The sequence below is a fragment of the Pantherophis guttatus genome, chromosome 1, assembly GCF_059756535.1.
Source record: "Pantherophis guttatus breed Tessera chromosome 1, ASM5975653v1, whole genome shotgun sequence".
Classification (NCBI taxonomy): domain Eukaryota; kingdom Metazoa; phylum Chordata; class Lepidosauria; order Squamata; family Colubridae; genus Pantherophis; species Pantherophis guttatus.
In genome coordinates this window covers 109478695-109502119 of record NC_142063.1, presented here as the reverse complement: position 1 = coordinate 109502119, position 23425 = coordinate 109478695, and the positions used below count along the sequence as shown (strand labels likewise).

At 37.7% G+C, this 23425-nt stretch overlaps 1 protein-coding gene across 1 annotated transcript in view; it reads right to left on the bottom strand.

Moving 5' to 3' along the window:
* LRP5 (LDL receptor related protein 5) overlaps positions 1–23425 on the bottom strand; it is a 121033-nt gene that overhangs the window by 38806 nt on the left and 58802 nt on the right. Inside the window, exons 6-7 of the mRNA XM_034416761.3 lie at positions 16192–16588; positions 14967–15138 (exon numbers count right to left, since the gene is read on the bottom strand). Coding sequence (XP_034272652.1) covers positions 14967–15138; positions 16192–16588 — 569 coding nt within the window. The remainder of the gene's footprint in view (positions 1–14966; positions 15139–16191; positions 16589–23425) is intronic.

Sequence of the window (23425 nt, the reverse complement as noted above, 5' to 3'; positions counted from 1 at the left end):
AAGAACTGTTCAATATTATTCAACTCTTTGAAAAGTGTGATACAGGCATTGAATTACGATCACAACTGAGCCCAAAATTTCCATTGCTAAGCAAGACAGTTGTTAAATTAGTTTTGCCCCATTTTACTCCCGTTCTTGCCACAGTTGCTAAGTGCAATTGTTAAATTAATAACAGAGTTCAGTGAATTTTGCTTGTCAGAAGATTGCAAAAAGTGATCACATGACCCTAGCACACTGCAACCGTCATAAATACATGCCAGTTGCCAAGCATCTGACTTTTGATCACGTGACCATGGGGATGCTGTAATGGTCATGAAAAACAGTTGTAAGTTAATTATTTTCAGTGCTGTTGTAACTTCAAATGGTCACTAAATGAATGGCTATAAATCAAGGATTAGATGTGTGTGTAATGCGGCTTATTAATTATATTTTATTCACACATTAACGTGATTTAAATTTCAGACCGTGGCTATAGTATGGGTTATATTCATACATTGTTCTACAGAAATGGAGAAGAACGTATTTATCAACTGAGATTTCAAATTATATTCCGCAAAAATCAAAAGTAGGAAATAGTCCCAATTAAAGAAATCAGTGTATAATCATATGGTATGTTTGGTCTATCCAGAATTTGGCAACATTCAATCATGAAGATTATGCTTGGTCTTCTCAACTACATCTGTTTGCATTACAATTTAGTATACCCATCTACTCTGGTGACATCTTAGAAACCACAGAGAAGTATTTTAGGATTACTCATGCAATTCCCCTATGTTCAGAAATGCAAGCCACTGTCTTAACAGCTGTAGAACTTTGAGGAAAAGTAATAAATTGCTTGACCATCTTTTTCTTTATGCTTATTCAGAACTTTAGGATATAACTGGATAAAAATATCTCTTCTGAATTGTTTTTATTTAGCGTACAGCAAATACATGGATTTATAGTGATTCAAATGTTAATGTCCAGTCCACCCAGCCATTTGAGGACAGGGTGGTCTATGTTGGAAAAAATCAGACATTAGGTCAGTGTAAGCTCTTGATTTGGACACAATGTGATGGATATTTTGTCGAGGAGCACCACAGTCACACTAAGGGATAGAGACAAGACCCCATTTAAATGAGGAGTCCTGGCAGACACCATGTTGGGTACAGATCCTGTTCAGAGTTGACTAATGCTGGCGAGGAAGGTCAAAACCTGGCACCTCTTCTGAATGACCTCATATGAAGAATCTTTTTGAGACAATCTACAGCATGTTTAAAGACTTACTTTCCATGTTAATGAACTCCAAAATATTAGGCAAAGTGTCTCCTCTCATCTGAAGTGGGTTTTCACTGGCCCGAGTAAAAAGAACTTGTATATGCTCATTTGTAAAGTCATTTCTCCAAAGAAAAAAAAGCTGCAGACTTATTAGATCATCCATATTTATCAGTGTTCAAACTGATCACAGTAACAGCGCAAAACATCATCAAGTCATTGGGGGGGGTACTTTTTTTGTTTTGCAATACCACATGATGGTACTTGCTTAATTTTTGATAATTCTGTTAGGAGGAAAACATCATAATCCCTCTTCCCTTCAAAAGGAAAACTGGGCATACTCAAACTATTCCAAGTTCAATAAATTTTGAGGTAGAAATACTAGGAGAAAACTCTATACTGTTTCAAAAATATTCTGAAGAGTGCAAAAAAGCCTCTTCGACCAGTAGGTAGAAATCACTGAAAGGAAGTAAGGATAGCAGCGAAGGAAAATCATCTAAGCATAAACAATTTTAGAAGAAAGAAAGAAAAAAAAAAACCCTCTGGTTTGCCCAGGTCTACGTTTCATTTTACATCTTTAAATACTTAGCATAGAATTAATAGGTTTATAATACAAACTTTTCCTTATTTGCTATGTGTGTCTAAGTGTGTTGTAGTTTATTTTTCAGATGTTGCTAAATTTTTAAAAAGTGCATTTAAAATCCTTAATCTTTAATACTTGTAACAGAATCCTATTACAAATTGCTATGCTACTGGGTTTTTTGTTGCAAAATATAAAAACTATCTTGCTTTCTTTGACCTTTGCAAAGAGAGAATTAAACTTTTCTGTTCATGGGGTGAGTTTTTAAAATACATTCAGTGCTATTGCGTCTTTGGGCATAAACTTTGTGGTTACTTCTGCAGGAAGAAGTTCCAAAAGGATGTTTAACTATTGCTTCCATTTTTTCCTGTTGGACTTTTTTTAAAAAAAAGTTTACGGGGGGGGGTGGGGGGTGGGAGAGAGAAACTTGACATGGACTGACACCTCAAAAACTTTTGTGATCCTAGGATGAAAAACAATAGAGCAAAATACTCATTTAATGTTTTCACTGAATTCTATGGGCTTGTCCCATGCAAATATAGGACAGTGAAGAAATGTTTTGTTCCGTACAACACCTAGAAAATTATACCAGAATGTTCTGAACATCTCAGTTTTATTAAGATTTCATTTTCCTCTTTTGTGTACATCCCCTAAAGGAAATACCATATTAAGAACAATGATTCATATGCTCTAAAGTAAAACAATTGGCTAGACTGGTTGTTCTTCCACTCCTGATAATTTGGAAAAGCTGTTATCTAAATTTTACCAGCATAATATGTTTTTTAAAAGTCAGAAAAAGTTGATGGATAAAACAAGAATATATATGGCAGGAGTAAAAGGAGTGGAGAGATAGTGAGAGAGAAAGAAACTAATTTAACAAGCTATTTTACTTCACTGGGTTTTCTGTCCTTTTATGAAGTTCAATATGATAGAATATAAGGATAACGCCATGGATTTTTTGACTTATGTCTCCTGAATTGTATTAAAGCTTTATTGCCAACAGGGTTCAACTGAATTCTACAATCTTGCCATTGCATTATTATTAATTTCCAGCAATCATCTTTCAAAATACTCTTTTTAGCTCGTTCACTCTAACTTAAATATTTTACAGGAAATAAACTCTCTACATCTGTAATGAAAAAGGAAAGTTATACCAAAAATGTATAGCTTGAATAGCCTGTATGTAGAACCAGGCTGCTGGCAAAACAACAAATGTCCTATATTAAAAAAACTATTCTGCCAAGTTCAGAACATCTGTAACCTATCCAAAATATGGGCTCATTTTGTCTCTGCTGTTAGTCTTCCTCCCCTGCCTCATTAATAGACTCAAAAGTTTTCTGAAAACAAAGTCATAATTATTAATCATACCTCACATCCGATTGTGTTGCTGCTGTTGCAATTCAAAACAACAGTGCAGCAAGCCAAAGCAAGTGTTACTTACATGCAGGTGAAAAAGATCAGCAAGTACAAGTGAGACGCAGCAACTGCATCATGCCGAAATTGTGTGATAAAATGAATTATCAGAGGCAAGCTCAATTACACGTCCATTTTTCTCTTCCCTTGCCCATATCCCCCAACACGCACTTCTATTAATACCTAACAAGAATCTGCAAACTATGCTCCATTGACTAATTAAAGATCAATGCATGTAATTCTCCCCACCCTTAATTAATACAGATCAGGGACTTTCATTGCCTTGGGCTACACAAGTAAATTATGCTTGCCAAATATCTGGAGCCGTATTAAGTAATAGCCTCATTTAAACCCAAGACACATAGTTCATAAATATTGAAGTATCAGTGGCAGCCATGGCCAGGAGGATTTCTGCATAATTTCACTTTGCATACTAATTATGCTCATTGCTGGACTGGGAGGTACATCTTATGTTTATTTATGCCATAGTCACCTCCCAAAGTGGATTATTGCAATGTGCTCCAAGACAGCATTGATTCCTATCCTGCTAGTCTTTCATAAGCTCCAGGGCCTGAGGTTCTGGAGGTTAGATGGCCTGTTAAAAGGTTTTTATTGGTTGTTCTGTTTGGGCTTAACTACTATTAGTTTTTACTTCATAATAATATAGGAACCTTGGGTGTAATCCTAAAACAACTGGAACACCACTGGAATACCATTGGCATTGACAAAACCACCTTCAGTCAATTGTAAAAGGCAGCTTTAGTTGGAACAGCTTACATCCTGCAAAGATACCTCAACATCTGCCTAACCTAAGTCCTTGGGAAAGACTCGACAGGTGGATAAAAATACAAAATCCCATCCGAACACCTGATTGACTGTATGATAAACCATAATAATAATTTTAATGTTTTTACCTTTTGTTAGCCACTGACTATCTCATCTGTCAGATAGGTGGCTATATAAATTGATGAAATAAATAAAGCTTTCCCCCAACACTCCTATATGTGGTGTTGCGGGAAAGTTGTGAGAAAAAGACTGGGAAAAAAAAAAGAGGAAGAGGAAGTGGCTGCAGGATGCATCTCTTAAATGTAAAAGGGTTCTTCAAACTGGCATTCTCTTTATGTGTTGAACTGTATAGTCGTGCTTTCCCATATAGCATAGCCCTTAGAGCATTCCCCATCTTGGCACCCTCAGGATGCAACTATAAGTACCATGTTGCCTCATTTGGACAGATATCCAAGTATGCATTCCACTGTAGCAATGAAAAATGGACAGACCACCCACACTGGAATGTGCATTTGGAGACATACACCTACATAACCCAAGGAATTCTCATATGTCTGCCAGGTCAGAAAAATGATCTCATCTAGGTCAACCTCTGGTCTTTTAACAAGAGTCTGCCAAATGGCCCTGATTCACTCACAGGCAAAGAATGGAAACAAGTATATTTATTCCTGACAGGAGATGCATGATAACTCTGCTTTCACTGACATAGTAAGTACAGAGACTTACTATGCTGATATTATCTTTCCATTTGGAATTTTTAATGTCAGGATTAGCTATCCAAAACAGCAATATTGGATGGAAGATAAAATCAGCCTTCCCTAAGCAGGTATACACCAGACTTGCTTCTAGACTATACCATGGCATTGTTAAAATTAACTTTGCAATGGTTTAGATTAAATATTACATTACAGAATAATATTCTACAACCTTAGCTGTATTTAGATATTTTGAACTTTATTCAGGTGCTCTTAACATTGGGTGGATAAATTTAAGTTTATTCTTGTTCTGCAAACTTTTTTCCTCCCTCCTCCTGGCTTTAGCGTACAAACCATATGCTAGAGTGCCTCTTTCTCTTTATTCTTCTGCCACGCTTCTTATCCTTAAATACTTGTGTTTTTAATGACTCTGCCATTTGTCCAGTTCTGTTTTTACTTCTCTGGAATTTTTATAGGCTGTCTTCAGAGATGGGTTTTGTTATGTCAGGTGGCTTACAAACCATTGAATAAGCAGGGGGCTCCATGATTCCCTCAAGGAGCAGGTAACTTATCCTTTGGGCTAAAATCAGGTCCATGATGCATGTCGTAAAATTATGCCCATTTCGGCAAGTTCTCATTTAATGTTACATACTGGAACATGATTAAAAATAGTAGTTTTGATTTGGGGGGAAAAAAAACCCACCTCAAAGAACATTTCTTAGAACACAAGAATGCACCGACTGATCTCCACTCTGGATAATTTTATCTGAAATTTGGAAGAGTGGTTTAATTTATAGCATGAGCTAGGACAGAGGCCTGAAGCTACCTGCAATCAATTTTCTCCCTTGCAAACAATTTGTCAAAAGCTCTTTTGCACAAGGTGGGGTTAGGTTGTTTTTAATTTCCTAACCTGAAAAATGTTAAGAAAAAAAACAGTTGTAAAAAGGTTATTGTATGCATCAACAAGCAAAACAATTCCATAAAAAACCTGCCCATTGTGAATTTGAATTTTTTTGCCTTCTACATCAGACTAACCTTGGTTGAAAATTAGAACAAAGTATTTTATTATTTTCATCCTCAATTTGTTTTATACCGAAGAGAAAATGTACAGACTTAGCTTTCCTTTAATGATCTGAGCAATATTTGCTTTAGATGAAATGTAGTATTTCAAATGCAGATAGTATTAACTTACTTGATATTTATCCCACCTTTGTTTTTATATACAACTCAAGGTAGCAAACATACTAATACTCCTTTCTCCTATTTTCCCCACAACAACAACCCTGTGAGGTTGGTTGGACTGAGGGAGAGTGACTGGCCTAAAGTCACTCAGTTGGCTTTCATGCCTAAGGTATGAAAGGCATTATCAGATTCCCTCATGCTGTCTCTGGATAGTAGAATTGTAGTATAAACCATCTACATGGAGAACAAATTGTAAAAGACTGACTTAAATGAATGTAGGATAAGATTATGAGTCCATTCATTTATATCTAGACATTCCATGTAAATGTAGTAATGTTACTAGTATAGTAGTATTAAGTATAAACAAACTAATAGGGAACATTCTATTATTAGCAACAATCAATATTGTAATATTTTCTATTTCTAACTTTTATATGATTGATCTGCACATAGATTATGCTCAAAGGATGACGTTTTTATGGGAAACTGTTGCAGAAAATATGCAAAGTTATTTAGACAATTCTGTAAAATAAAATAAGAATTGTATTATTTGCTAAAAAATTATGTTTTACAATTGCCTGCTGAAAATGAATACTAGTAAATATTAATTTTCTATCAGCTTGTCCTGAATAGCAAATAATACAATAACAATATTTTAAAATGAAAGTGCAGCTAGTTATAGCTAAGAAAGCAAATATTCTTTAGCAAAATTTTTGATAAACAAAAATATCAATGTGTCCGGAGGAAATTCACCAAGACCAAGTAGATGTGCCAATATAACCATGAAGTGAATTTAACTAGGAGGAAATTTTAAGAAAAATATCTAGCCATCATGAACAGAACAAAGCTGTGAGTAATGGAAGACAAATTTTACATCTATGGGACAGTGTTTACAACACTGTAGTAAAATTGGAGTATTGGACAAAAGCACCCAAGATAAAGCAAGATGAAAACTGACAAAAGAGTCAATGTGTTCAATAGTTCACAACAGGCTCCCGAGGGAAAGTTAGCTAGAAAGGGAAAAGAGCAGGGCTACCTCTAGGCACAGCCAATGCAAAAGGGCAGCAGGGTGCTCTTAGGTGAAGGAAGCCTTACCATAAACAGTGACAAGCAAAACATATGGGCCATCACAATGAAATCAGCATGCAGACATAACAACGACTCATCATAAAAACTGAAAAGTAGCCCCGATTAAAAAGTTGGTGGCATCAATTGAAAATTAACATTGCCCTTGCACTGTTTTCTCATGCAAATGTTCAAGCAACAAAGGAACTGGAGAGAGGGGAGAGAGAAATACAAGGCTTCTATTTGAGGCATGAGAATAACAAAATTTAAGTTAAAATGTTTTCCACTCTTTCCTTTAGCAAGTTGAGTGCAAAACTTAGAATCATCTTTAAGAATTGCATCTGATTTTGTTTTTTAAAGGAAAGGGTAGGCAGAATTGAATTAAAAAAATTAATTATGGTCAGCAGTAACAAATATGAGTCATAGAAATAATGACGTCTACGGTAGAGTACAAACTATGCCTCCATAATAAGCAACCAAGAAAATACGTAACAAAAAAACGTTTCAGATTGCAATTAATCCCGAAGAAAACTTCAAAGTGGGCTTCAATTCCTGCTCTCACAACTCAGAAACAATGGTGACGTGGGACAGTTTTAAAAAGTGCCTGCTCAGGCAGATGATTTATTGACCACTTTTGCTCATATATGCCCATCCAAACTATTGGAAGTATGGCAGAAACTCCCTCTCTCTCCTCGTTCTCCCCCGTTTCTTTAGAAAGAACTAGAAGGGGAGGAGAAAGACGGCTGACAGCGCTTTGCATAAAAGGACAACACAGCATTTTCAGGCATTCATAATGGCCAAATCAAGCAAACAAATTGCCCGAAGAACTGCAACAGTAAGCTATTGGATTTTTACGTCGGCAACTTCAGAAGTCCGTTGGAAGAATAAAATCTTTTATCGTGCTTTCAAAAAAAAAAACAAAAAAAACAATCACAATTCTTGTTCTGTCTCTCAGAATTTGGGGAGGAAAAAAATCACCCCTCTGCACCACTAATTTAGTCTTCTTGCCGAAGAATGAATACAAGTTAAAAAGGAGCCGACGGTTGGAGAAAAGCCAAAGAAATCTTTCAGGAGCAAAATGCAGAAAGAATGGTGTTTGTTCTGCATTCAAATTTCACATGCAATTCTACAGATGAGATGATATATCTTGCTATGGGTCCAAGAATTACACCTTTGTTAGAGAAAACGCTGCCCTACCTAGAAGTGCAAGGATAAGAATTCCTTGCCAAGTTTTCTTTCAAAAGTCACCCTTCATCAGGAAAGAGGGCTTCTTTGCAAGAACCTCAAAGTGGAGAATTAGGCAGCTACTGGCTTTCTATTTATAGTCATCCAGGCAGTGAATAGTTTCATTCCAAATGCCACAAGGCAGACATGCAACCTTTCATTCTGGGGACCTGATTTGTGTTTCATTTCATGAAGTCAAGGACTAGAAAAGACAAAAAGAATTTCTAACAAGTGTGCAACAAAAAGTTTGGCAGGGAACAGCAGCCGCCTTCTTTATTAGTGCTACCAGATTCTCAGACATTGGCATAAGGGGTTGGATAGGGGAACTTAAAAAAACCCTTTCCCACAGACTTTTAGTTTTTTTTTTTTAGTTTTTTTTTTTTTGAAAAAAGGCAAATCTGCATGGTCTATTCCTTCCCTCCACCCCGACCCTCATTAACCATGAATGCTACTGCCCTGAAATTTAAGCAAACCTGGGGGCATATGCCTGGCGGGAAAGACTTGGAAAAGGAATGAAGGGGTGCAAGCATTTCAATTAGTTGCCTTTGAAGGATCCTTCTGAATGAGACAGAACACGCTTGTCAAATGCAAGTTCAAGTGAAAGCCACTTCTATCAATGAAGGGCGCAGATAGCTGTGGGGGTTCTGCTAAACCCTCTTTGCCCCCCTTATGTCTTTATTGCTCACAAAAAAAGGAGGCAAGGGTCACCCATAGTTTAAAATAAGTTAGTATGCTTTCCCACAGGATGACTCTACTCAATCAACCCTTCCCTTTTTGAGTGACAGATGTCTCCTCACGACACTAATTTATAAAGTGAACACACCCTTTAATATAGCTGATAGTTGCTGAATATCAATTGAACAAATCTAAATATTTCTCTTAAGTTAATGCTGAGTGAGCACACCCACATTCTAATCAGCTCTTTCTTCTCAAATGGGTTCACACAATGGGGCACTGAAGCTATCAAAGCCATCTACAATCCAGAGAGTATCCACTATATAATTGCTTACATGCAATGGCTAAGAGCATATCCTGAAGACACTTTTTTCCCGGGCAGTTTAACCACATGCACACTGAGCATGAAGGAAATGAAACTAAACAGAGCAAAACAAAACCACTGAGGTGAATTTCCCCAGTTATTTAAAATGAAGGGGATCAAAACATGAAAAATTATTCACTGCTAACCACGGTGAGGAAAATGTTTCTTACATGTTCACTTGATGTTGTTCTAAGTATGGGTTTGGAGAAAAGAAAAACAATTCAGTATCATTTAATCTCACAACACTACACGAAATACCTAAATTGTGTAAAAATAGCACAGCAATAGCATTTAGGCTTACACACCACCCCCCAGGGGTGAAATCCAGTAGGTTCTGACAGGTCCTAGATAACTGGTAGCGGAAATTTTGAGTAGTTCGGAAAACCAGGTGGGGTGGGAATGGAGATTTTGCAATATCCTTCCCCTGGAGTGGGGTGGGAATGGAGATTTTGAAGTATCCTCCCTGCAGTAGGACACACAAGGAACTTGTCTTGGTGCATATGCTCTCGGTGTACATAAAAGAAAAGATACATTTGTCAAGAATCGTAAGATACAACACTTAATGATAGCCATAGGGAAACAAACTAAATATAAAATAAACTGAATTGAATTGCTCCTGCAATGTTTAATGAAGAAAAAAAATGGTTTCTCTCTGTCAGGAGACTTTGAGCATCTTTCCATTGTCCCACTCCTGGGCGTGGTGGTAGCCACGCCCACCAAGCCACGCCATGCCCACCAAGCCACGCCCACAGAACTGGTAGTAAAAAAAATTGGATTTCACCACTGCATCACCCCATAGCGCTTTACAGCATTCTCTGTGCAGTTTACAATTTCTAAGCATTATTTGCCTATTGCCCTCAACAATGTTGGATCCTCATTTTACCGACCTTGGAAGAACAGAAGGCTGAGTCGATCTTGAGATGGTGCGAATCGAACTCCAGGTAGTGCCTGCAATACTGTATTTAATCACTGTGCCACCAGGGCTCTTAAAAACCTAAATGGATCACTGTTATATATTCTAATCTAGAAGGAATGATATATATTCCACCTGAAAGTGGACAACACTCTGTAAAAAAAAATATCTGAGTATTAAGACAAACAGAATTCTATCAGATTTCAGAACCTAAATATACCTAAAGAACACAGGTAAAGTGGGCAGTTATACCTGTAAATGTTAGCAAATTTTCAAATTAAAGCCAGGTAACCAACAGAGTGGAATTAATCCTAAAATAGTGCTTTGCATAAACATACATTACTCCTGAAGAGATTCAAATCAAATTTTTCACATGCTGCTTCAACTTTCAAACATTCTATTTCTTATTATAGTACAATTGTATGTATTCTATATATTTCAAAACATCCACGATGAAGGAAATAATGCTTAGGTCTTTTTCTAAATTAATGGAAAATGCACCCCCCTCCAAGACTGACAAAGCTATGATGATATCAAAATTAGATGTGTGCATGAACATCATTGCACAAATGAGATGATGTATTTGGGATATACAGTAACACCTGGCACAAGAACGTAAACTGTATGATTTGCACAGAGCTTGGGCTATCATTTGTCTCTTCCTCACACCCGACAATGTATAGAATTGTGCCATTGAAAGGGGCAATTTAGAGTCCAGTTCCCTGATTGGTATAGCAATTCACATTATAGCATTCCAAGAGGACACCTCTCTAGCATCTGACTGAATCCATTGAACCTGCCACCTCTCTGGATAACTGATTCCTCATCAAGTTCTTTCTGTTATCAACCAATTGCTAAAATTCAATTGAAATCTGCCTTCCCATAACTTAAACCCTCTATTCCATGTCCTGAACTCTACAACAGAGGAGAGCAGATCTTGACATTAGGACCTTCATAGAATTCCTCTCTCCTCATAGGATCTTCATTTCTGGTCTCCTGATTGACCTCACCATCTTATTCTGCACTTCTTCTCATTTTTTCTAAACTGATGCCCCAAAGTCAACAGAGCATTTGAGATAGAGTTGAATAAAGCAGGATGGGGTGGAACAATTATTTACTTTAAGTTTGCAATGATCAACCTAGAATTCTTTCAGAAGTCTCATTACCAAATCATTTTGTCCACCAAACCTATAACTAAACACCAGAGTTTTGTTAAGTATTTTTAACTTTAAAAAGTTGCATTTATCTATTAAACTGTCTTATGTTCAATTTACGATCTAACGAAATACCCAGTAGTTCCCTCTACAACTGCCAACTCAAGTCTCGCTATACTATACTGAGACTTTCATATTTTTTTTCTCTTTTAAGATGTAGGATCTTACATTTGTTTCTGCTGGCTTTCATGGGTAAAGCAAGATGAGAACCCATGGATCTCCCTCTTTCTAGCCTGGTGCCTTAAACTCTAGACTAAACTGGCTTTTAAAGCAAGATTCATGTTAATTGTCTTTGTGCAATGGTCTTTCTGTAATTCCTTAAATTTTAATAGATTTCCTCTTAATAAGTTTACTTTTTAAGATAATAAGACAAGTGAGGAACCAGTTTGTGGGGGCAATAAGCTGACTTTGTATAAAATATACAAAAGTATGAAGGCTATTGCTTAACGCATTGTAAGCTGCCCTGAGTCTCCGGAGAAGGGCGGCATATAAATCAAATAAAAAAAAAAGTAAGATGTGTTCTAATTGCACCTGTCCCCATCTTTATGCACGAAAAACATATTTTTTACTCCCATGGGCAGAGGGTGAGTTTTCCTTCCTGTTCTTCTCCAATTCCATGCCACTGCTCTTCTTCCCCACCCCCCACAGACTGCTCAATCCAAAGCATGTAGAAAGATCAAAAGATTCAGCACAATAATCACTAAGGAAAGGATTTTGGTAAGATATATGTATGCATTACCAAAGCTTCAGTCACATTAAGTGGAAGGTCGGTTCTAAATATTTTTATGGTAATGTTTCTATGTAATATGGTCCAAATGTATAGGAAATGACAAAAAGCCAACATTCTATTTCAATCAGAAGAAGAAGAAAATCAGAAGAATTTCAGACTTGTGTGGAAACTGTATTGTTGCAAGCCACAGCAGTCTTTTAATTGGTTCCCTGAAAGTCAGGCTACTCAGTACTATTCAGGATGATCAACGTCCATTTGTCCTTTGACTGTGGGAAGGCAACTGCTTTACTTCTGACATAGCCTCCTGATGGGTCAAAGGTCAGTTACCCTATTCAAGGCTCCCAACCGTCTCTTCCTCCCTGCCCCATTTTTTTAAAATAAAAAGTTCATTTTAATGTAGGATAAAGAATACACCATTAATTTTAAATATAAAACAGCTATTTTTTCAGCAGTTCTTTTTAAATATGAGTTGATTTACTTATGTAAGAAAAGAGCAAATTATTTATAGATCCAAAAGAAATATTTTAACAAATTAAAAATACCATATAATATGTATTTAGAATATCAAATGAAGGAAGCCACTCACACAGTCACTTTCCTTGCTAGTACTGTTGCAGGCTCGAAGAAATTTAGTTTTGGGAACTAAAGACAAGAGATGGGAGGGCGAATTTATCCTGCAACTCAAGTTTTGAGTAAGATTTTGATCAGGTTTTTTTTTTCAAAATGTAAAACAAAATTAAGACACAAAAAATACAATTAAATTTTGAGAAATAAATGTTAACGTGTTCTAAAATTCTGGACCGTTTTGTATTTTACATATGTAAAAGTAACCATGCTAGAAGATCCTTCTATCTTTTACAAGATTGAAATAAATCCTTCAGACCTAAACTGGAGATTAAAAGCGCCATTTTAAATTTCATATGCAAAAATTACCTAGAATACCTATAAAAGTCATTACTTTGAAAGCCTGTTCTGAAATACAGCAAAGGCTTTGTTTCTTCAATATCCGTCAAATAACTATAGGGAGAAAAAGTAGGAAGAATCAGGTTGCCAGAAGGATCAATGAGTTTTGTTGGGTTTGCAGATAGAGGTGAAGGGCCTGACACGAGTGACCCATGTTATGCCTCACAGACACTGTTTATCACTGCACAATACTTTAGAGAATGTCTGGGTGCAAATTCTGAATTTATTCTGAAGAAAATAATCACAAAGCTTCGGGGGGTGGGGGGGAAAGAAGTGGTGATTCTATGGGCTACATTTTACCTTTTAACTATGTTGTTTTACAGCAATTTAAATTAGGAAAAACACTTCTAAAAATAGACAAATAGGTCAACATTTTTAAATTATGCAATTATACACAGTCATTAAGCAAATGTTGACAAGACAACCCACAAAACTGGTTTTGAAAGAGAATTAGGCAATTTTGCAGGCAGATGTCAGAGTCTCTTTGCTTCTCCTTCAGCTGGAACCTTGTAAGCAACGTTAATTTGTTCCTGGAATGTACTGTTTTCCGATGGAATCTTAAATTTTCTTTCAATTTACTTTTGCGCCATTCACTTCAAATCAGCTGCACCTCCTGAATCCAAGATACTTTCCCCATATATCTCTCTAAAATCTGCTACATTTTTTTGCTCTCTCTCCTCTCTCTCCCACCTTTCAAACATGCTGCCAAACCAAGTTAGGAAAAAAAAACTTTTAAGAGCTGGGAACAATGTTACCACAGGGTGCCAAATTTGCAGTGAAAGCCCCAAAGGCTGTTGTCACGCAACGTTTGACAAGGCTCGCCAAATGGTTTCTTTAGGATATAAACGGCTTGTGAAGTGACTGAGGCCTTTGTATTTACAGCTGAATGCTGCAGATGGGAACGTTTCTGCCAAGAATGAATAACTGCTGTTTCTGCCATGTGAAGTTTTACACACATAATTAAGGAACGCACTTCTATGTATCTAGCAGTATTTTCCTGCTTTTGGGGTGGGGGGCTGGGTAGATTTCTCCCCCTCAAGGGAACAAAAAGGTTGGTTTTCTGAAACAACGGACAGCTAAAAATGCAACATGCAATTAATTGAAGTACATTATTATACAACCTATTATACATTCTTTTACATTTTTGCCAAGGAAATAACACAGTGCTTAAGAAATATAGTTGGTAAGTCAGAGCACAGAGCAAATGGCCAACCAGCATCCCCACTACAGATCTTGCCTGGTCTCTTTGAATTCTGATTTTTATTCTGTCAACACGTCCTAAAGTTTCTGGTGCATTAAAAAAAATACTCTGCCTTAGAAGATGCACTGTGGTAACTGCACAAAGAAATATGTCCTTTAAGTATCTCATGCTCAAGATTAATACTCCCAACCTGAAGACTTACATCATATATTTGCTGGATTTAGTTACTTTTATTGTATAAAGTCAGCAAGCCTTGAACGTAACACAAAATACTTCCAGCAGGATGCATAAATTACCCAGACAGAATTAAGCTGCAATACAATTCTCTTCTGGGAATTCTGAAGGAGAATATTATTTGTTTTAAATAGTTTTCTCCATGTTTGTCATTTGATAATGAATTCCAGACCTAACTTTCAATAAGTTGACTTATTTTAATAGTCCAGCTCTAATATTTCTCTACATCTTGGCCTCTGACAGTGCAGCTCTGTATTTGCCTGGACAAAAGGCACTCCTCATTCTCAGTTGAGTCAGGACAGGCTGGGTCCTTTTAAAATGAAATACAAATTCTTATGCTGGGATTGGGGCTTTTTTCTCCCAAACTTTTCAGAAACTATTCCTGGTAATGCAATGTTTCCAAAAAACAGGAAAACAAATCAAGATGTTTTCTCTGGAACAGAACCACAGTTATCTGGAAATATCTCACTTACCTCAATTTTGTCAGTCTTTGCATCTCCCCAATAAAGTTTGTTTTCCTCAAGATCCAATGCCAAACCATTAGGCCATCCTAGAGATGTATTCACCAGCACTTTCCTCTCAGACCCATCCAGATAAGCAGACTCAATCTTTGGATTTTCGCCCCAGTCTGTCCAATACATATAACTTTTGTGGAAGGAGAAGAACAGCAATGTTATTCTAATGCGCAAGTATTCTATCAAATATATTATTGCATTTTTAAGGCATGCTTTTCAGCAAGATGCTTTTTCATGAACTGGCAGTAAAGAGAAAGATTCATTCAAAGATTTCAAGTTTGTGAAATATACAAAACGATAATAATATTATAAGGAATAACACTTTAATTGAGGAAGGAAAATTTAAAATCATGGACTTTGCTACCCAGAATAAATAGGCTGATGATTGTGTATTCCAAATTTACTAAATACTAATAAAGAATATGCATTTGAGAAAACATATTTTGTTGCACTGCCGCTGGAACATGGTATGGCGAAACAGATTATATTTTTAAAGTACAAATGGTCCTCGACTTATGACTGTTCATTTAACAAAGGTTCAAAGTCACAACAGCTTGGAAAAAGTGACTTATGACCTACACTTGCTCTTACGCCCAACATACCACGCCTATGGTTACATGGTTGCAATTTGGGATCTTGGCAACTGGGTTCTGGGTCATGTGATCATTTTTAGCTGACTTCCAGCGGGGGAAAATGTTCATTAGGGATGCTGGACTTGCTTAATGATCATATGATTTGTTTAACAACTGCAGTGATTTGCTTAACAACCATTGTAAAAAAAAAATTGCTGTAAAATTGGATCTGACTTATGACTGCAACAATTTACAATGGAAATTCCAGTCCCAATTGTGGTTATTAAATCAAGCAATAGCACTTAGACTTAATATACCACTTCATAGTGCTTTACTGACATCTCTAAGCGGTTTACAGAGTCAGCATAGTGCCCCCAACAATCTGGGTCCTCATTTTACCAACGTCAGAAGGATGGGAGGCTGAGTTAATTTTGAGCCGATGAGAATCAAACTGCTGGCAGTAAGCAGAATTTGCCTGCAATACTGCATTCTAACCACTGTGCCCCCACGGCTCTACAAGGACTACCTGTAATATATTCCATAGCATAGAAATGCAAAGGCAGAGCAACCACCATAGTTTTTAAGACTGAACAAATACTTGCAAGACTTACCCCATCACAGGATTGAGCACTATTGCTCTAGGTTCATCTAAGTTTTCTGAAATAAGGATCTTTCTTGAGGTCCCATTCAAACGTGTAACTTCAATCCGATCTGTACCAGTATCAGTCCAATACAAATTCCTACCCACCCAATCTACTGCAATGCCATCAGGATGATTTATCTCTGTTGTTACTAGAGTCTGGGCTCCAGATCCATCAAGAAATGCCCGGCGAATAGCTCTGACATCATCATCTGTCCAATATATGTAGCCCTCAACAGGGTCATAGTCAATTGCAATAGCATGCCTAATATTGTCTATTTGCAGAATGACATCTGTGAAGTCCGGCATGTCCAGGGAAATTCTTCGTAGATCCGTTCTTCTAGCGAGCAAGAGGACTTCCTCAGCACCTAAGAAAAAAGTGGTAATCAGTAAACTACCAGTAAACAGTTCTTTCCTTGCACCACACAGTTAAATTGTTGCTTACGAAATTCAATTTCTAGTTTTCCGATTAACTTTACATTATGAAATGTATGGATTGCATAGAAAAAGGCAATCTGATTGTGAAGGAAGATCACAAGTTTTTCTCCAATGACAATAATGTTTTAGGAAGAACGTGGACAACAGAAATTTCTGCTTCTATTGATACAATTAGAAATATACATTTCCTAAGTACAACTCCTATATGAAGACACTTGTCTTCAAAGTTGACGCTTCCTGGGACGTTTCTCCAGCTAAGAGATCATCATGACAGCAGGTTGTGTGATTCCTGATCTTACAGTTCACAAGAATAGTCATATCAATCCCCATCACCAATTACAATGCATCTCCAATTATGGAAGATGCACCAGGCAAATGAAGCATTCGTATTTATATGTCCAAAAAGCAAGGCAGGACTGGGTAAGATAATGGAAAAGATAAACAGGAAAACAGAGGTATGCATACAGAGTTTCTTGAGGAGCCAATCTGTTTTTGGAATTGGAACGTAAGAGGCAACAGATACTTCTGGCATAGTCATCCAGGGTATGAATTAACACACAGTAGATATGCCTCTATTGACGTTGTGAGCTATGAGGATGAAAAGCCATTAATTCACATTTTTCAGTCCACCTATAGTCAAACACCAAAATAACACTCTGAGTCATCAAATTCTTTAAAAAGTACTATATGCATTGTCCTAAAGGCTGTGTTCTCTGAACATGATGCAGACTTCTAATGCCTTCAGTGCCTGTTTCTTGTATTATATTTCTTTTTCTAACTAAATCCTAAATAATAGCCATAAGACAGAAACTTCTAATATGTTTATGAGAGTGAACAGAACTGTGCATATTTTGTTGTAGATTTGTATAAAAGCATTGATAGTAACAACTGTAATCCTAATATTCTCTTTAATTTTCTAATGACATGTGTCAAGATGACATCTTTAATGAACTACTAACCATGTCCAAGCTCTCAGAGGATAGGAAATAGCTATTAGAAAAACTTAACTTAACTTAACTTAGAAAAGCTTAAAATGTTGAACAAAGTTGCACATTATTGCTAAAACTAGGATCAAAGCCCAATTTCAGTCTAGATACCTTCTTGCAGTTGATTATTCAGGCTAATTGGCTATGTATCTGAATTTCCTTCCCATCCCACTTTTTTTTTTCATTTTTCACAACCTAGAACAGTGATGGCGAACCTTTTAGGCACCAAGTGCCCAAAGTGCGCATGCGCGCCCAAACTGCAAGGCATGGGTACATGCGTGTGTGCACCCCATGCATGTGTGCGCACCTCGCATATGAGCCCGTGCCCACCTAAACTGAAAGTCTCTGCCGCGCATGCGCGCGCACCTCCCACCAACCACCTGAAGACCGGCCGGCCAGTGGGACGTGCACGTGCATGCGCGGCAGAGACCCGAAACAGAGTTGGGGCGACAGCGCACATGCCTTCAGAGAGGGTCATGTGTGCCACTTCTGGCACGCGTGCCATAGGTTTGCCACCACTGATCTAGAATATTGGAGGACTCGTAAGTTTAATGACATCTTGAATTGTACTAAATATTCTATTATCAAGACAAATTAAACAATACCATTTTAAACAATGAGAGTGGGATCTGTAGCTGTTATATGGTGTAGCTGAATATGTAAAGATCGTTCTTATTAAAATAAATAAAAAGATGCATGGAAAAATGTTTCAAGAAAGTTTTAAAATGTTTGCCTTTCTTTGCTAGTACTGGGCATGAATATTCACAGTGAAAGGATTTTTATGAACCTGAGGGAAAATATTACCGCTATATGAGAAAAACACCGTCATAAAGCATTTTCAGAACCTGTTCTTCAAAGTGTCAGAGTATTGTCCCCTCTCAAAAGCTTGCCTTGGTTCCGACATCTTTAAACCTTTCATGTCTGGTTTTACTTGTCCCCATTTCATGTACTCCTTCCAGGTAGGTTCCAGACAACATCCTCTTTAAATGCATAAGAATAGCATTACCCACATCTTGGTCAGTTCTCTTTTTTCCAAACAACACTTCAGAACACCCTGTCCTTTTTTTTCCAGTATTCTTTGTATGCATAAACCTGTTTGACATATTTGCTTTTCTTGCATTAGTATGCACACTTATTATTTCATTATTTTGTTATGCTTTGTTAAATTATTTATACAATATTAGTCTAGACTAGAGGTTCTCAACCTGTGGTCCATGAACCACTGGGAGGGAGGAGTAATGTCATCACAGGAATTCTGTAAACGATTGAAGAAATGTTATGATTTAAATCTTGAGTTAAGTCTTGGGTCTCTGTGACCATAAAAGATATTTAAAGAGGGTCCGTGGTGAAGAAAAAGTTGAGGAGTGTTGGTCTAAACCATGGGAAAGGAGTGGCTTGAATTAATTCTTCAAGGTGCAACTTACTTAGTCAGTGGTCCCGTAGTTAGTATCAGGTTAATACTTAATGAGCAACAACTGTGATCTTAGCTGCTCTTTTTCCTACTCTCATGCCCCTAACTGGTTGCCAGAAAGCTGCTTTGTTGGGTTATGGCTGCCCTTATTATGACAGACAATACATTTCAGAGCACATGGACAAATTCCACATTTGAATGTTTCTGAAGGAATTGCAAGGAAGAACTGCCTCTGCCTCTCTCTCTCTCTCTCTCTCTCTCTCTCTCTTCCTGCCTAGTTCAAGCTCTCTTGCTCCCTATTTGGTCATTTTTCTACTCAGAGGTGAGTTTTGAAGATGCAATTTATCTATCTGCAAGATTTGGACTAGTGCAGTTACGATAACTCTCTTCAAATTATATCATTGTTTTGCATGGGTAGATCAAACCTCAGCCCATAACTCCATATTCATAAAAGAAATGAAGAACAAATCTTGATCTGAATCCAATGTTCTGCTTTATGTTGCGCTATGTAACTTTTTAGCAAGACACTGTCTTCTGCAATAGCTTCATGAGCTCTTCAAATGAAGCACTCTTGTAGTTAATAGTTTATTAAGGATAGTTGCATGTAACATTTCAATTTCAGTTTCCCATTGATAGTTGGAAAGATTAAAGTTTGTAAACAGGATTTTCAACATGGTACTGGTCTGCAGCATCTTGAAGGCATGTCTTTTCCTGGGATTACCTGCCAGATTGTTTCTAGGAAAGGGTGCAGCTACATTACAACATTTTTTGAAGCTACATTGCAACAATTTTACTAAACACTACAATTCCAAGACCGAGTGGCTGTGGCTGCCGGCGTCCCGGTATAGCCAGCTGATGCCATCGCTGGTTATTGGGGGCAAATCACTGGCCCCCACGGAAAGGGCCCGCAACTTGGGCGTCCTCCTGGATGCACGGCTGTCTTTAGAAGGGCATATGACGGCCGTGGCCAGGGGGGCTTTTTATCAGGTTCGCCTGATACGCCAGTTGCGCCCCTTTCTGGATCGGGACTCCCTACGCACAGTCACTCAAGCACTCGTCACCTCTCGTCTGGACTATTGTAACGCTCTCTACCTGGGGCTCCCCTTGGGGTACACCCGGAGGCTCCAACTGGTGCAGAATGCGGCTGCGCGGGGGATTATGGGAGCGACGGGGCGCTCCCATGTGACTCCTCTCCTGCGCGGTGGACTTCCGGGTGCGCTTCAAGGTGTTGGTGATCACATTTAAAGCACTCCATGGCTTAGGGCCAGGGTACTTACGGGGCCGCCTTCTGCCACCAATAGCCTCCCACCGGCCAGTTCGCTCCCACAGAGAGGGCCTCCTCAGGGTGCCGTCGGCTAGACAATGCCGGCTGGTGACCCCCAGGAGGAGAGCCTTCTCCGTGGTGGCACCTACCCTTTGGAACAATCTACCCCCAGAGATACGAGTGATCTCCGACCTCCGGACTTTTCGTCAGGCCCTAAAAACTCATCTCTTTCAGTTAGCCGGTCTCTCTTGATTTTATGATTTTATGGTTGATTTTAAATTTTGATATGGATTTTAAATTGATAAATTTTAAACTATGGGCCAAATTTAATTATTTTAAATCTATTTTTAATCGTACTTTATGTATAAATGTTTTATTTTGGCTGTTCACCACCCTGAGTCCGAAAGGAGAAGGGCGGTAGAGAAATTTGAATAATAAAAAAATAATAAAATAATAAAAAAATTAAAAGAAAGAATACAAAGTAAAAAAAAAAAGAATAATAGAAAGCACAGAAAAGGGAAAAAATAATACAGCAAAGAAAAAGGAAAGAAATATATAAAGAAATGACCACCCCTTCATAGCAATAAATATAAATATTTTAGTAACATACCACCTTCTCCTAAAATACAAATTATCTCTTTTTCCCATATCTTATCCATAAACAAATCTTTAAAATCTTGTCATTAGGTGTGGATTGGCAAAATTCCATTAAGCATATCTATAAAATCTATTTATTTTAACCTTGATCAGATAAACCAACTTTATACTAATTACTTTTAACAATTTTGATCTTTATTTCCTTCAAATAGTGTCCTAGAACTAGATTTCATTTTCATTGTCCCTTCCTATAAAATCTTTCAAAAGCTTAGCAAGACTCTTTTGTAAATCTAGTATAGGAAAATTGCCCAGGTAACTCTTTTATTTCATTATTTCTTTTAATTATTATTTCTATATCCAGCATAGCATTTTCCCCATATCATTCTTGTAGTCTGTTATTTTTAAATCCACTTTCAAATCAGTCCCAATCTGGTTTCTCTTCCATAACTTCTTTCAAATAGTCTATTTATAATTGCAGTCATTTTAAAACTTAACTTCTGGCTCCATTGTTCACAAATATTCTTCAATACATATGATATTAAATTACTTTGCTCCATTCTGTATCAGTAAGTCAAGTTTAAATATTCTTTTAATTGAATCTTTAGTTCCTTCTGGTTCCCTCTAGTGTCCAAGTTTTAATGTCCCATCCTATCATGTTTTTGTTATGAAGATTTCTATAGCTAAAAAGTAGTTAAAAAGCAATCAGGTGACCAGGTCCCTCCTTGGTAAGAAGAAGTCAGGGCATCCCTTACAGGGTCACTGAGAGGAATACTTTTGGCATCTGTCTAATACAGTTGCTCGACTTTGTTTGGAGCTGGATTCTGGCTGAGCAGATTCTTTAGAGGTGATGAAGACATGTCTGAGCCTTGTTAACTGGGAGGAGTTTGAACCAGTTGCTCTTGAGGAAGTAGGCAGGGTCCTTGGGGCTGTGAGCTTGGCCATCTAGGTTTTGGCCCCATGCCCCTGCTGGTTGGTTAAGGCCTCTGAAGAGGTGGAATGTGATTGGGCACAAGTGATGGTTAATGACTCTTTGCAGGAGAGGATGATACCACCCTCCCCAAAGGAGGCAGTGGTGAGCCCAGTGGTGGGATTCTACCGATTCTACCGGTTCGTTAGAACTGATTGTTAAGTAGTTAAGCAATTCAGAGAACCAGTTGTTAGGGGGGGGAAAAATCCTTTTGTTTTTTTTCCACTTGACAGGGTTAATCCTGTAAGGAATTTTTGCTTCTTAGCCTAATCTTTGTTGCCCTGCTTACAGAAACTGCCTCTCCATTAACCCTTATTACATTCTTGGCAGTACGCCTAGATTTACTGTTGCCTCCCGGAGCTTCTTGGAGGGTTTTTTTTTTTTTTTGCTTGACTTTCTTAAAGGGGAAGGGTTGTTTTAAGCTTTTTACACCGCTGTTGGGAGGAAATACTCCCCTGTTGGAGTTCTTCCAGCCAGGCTGCAATGATCAACACTTTAAAGAAATAATTGAATAATGAAGCAGAAGCTTTTAATGACAAGGAACCAAGATGAGTGACATTCAGCAAGGCTTATTGGCTAGCTAGAAAGATTGACATTCAAACGTGAGTTTACATATCCTTTCTGACTTTTGGTCTAAAACTGGTTTTTGGTAAAGTTTAATTCTGTACTTGGTGATGTTTAATCCTGTGTTTAGTGATGAGATAATTTTCCCTATTCAGCTTTGTTTGGAAAGAAAAATGTTAATCTCTGTTCCTGAAAAGAAGCAGCTTCGGAAATCTGACTAGTTCCTGTGTCTATTAGTTCTGGTAATTGGTTTAACAAGCAACAGCTACTCTGTTTGCTCCTTTGCTTCATTCTGGAGAGCTTAAATGACCTCTCTGCTAAAGGGTTTCACTTTATGAGCAAGAATTGGCTGCTGATAGTTATCATTGCATTTAACTATTTTAATTCCTCAAAGTGCTCTGGCACCCTCCCTGATTTGTAACTCCAATTTGCAGGTATTTCTAATCTAATGATTGGTATTTAGGGCAGCTTTTTGCAAGCAAAGAAGCTTTTTCTATTTTTGTACAGGTAATCCTTGACTTACAATAGTTACAATGGCACTGAAAAAAGTGACTTATGACTGTTTTTCACACTTTTGCAGCAAACTGTCATTAGGGCAAAGAAGCGATGCCACATGACCACCTGGCCACACCCACCCAGTCACATGAAGCACTGCAGTTGTGAAATGAGTGACACGGTTGTTAAGAATGCTGCAATGGGCATAAATGATGAGCGGTCATAAGTGCGAGGACCGGTCAAAAGTGCAAGGACCTGCCAGAATCACTTTTTTCAGCCCTCTGGGTAGTCCCTATGTACACATGGACTACTCAGAGGGCTGAAAAAGTTATTTTTGACCAGTCCTCACACTTTTGACTGGTCCTCACCCTTACGACTGTTCTCACATTTAACGTTTTGCACCCTATTTTGTCACCGTGGTGAAGAGAAGCAGTTGTGAAATGAATGACACAGTTGTTAGGAATGCTGCAACGAGCATAAATG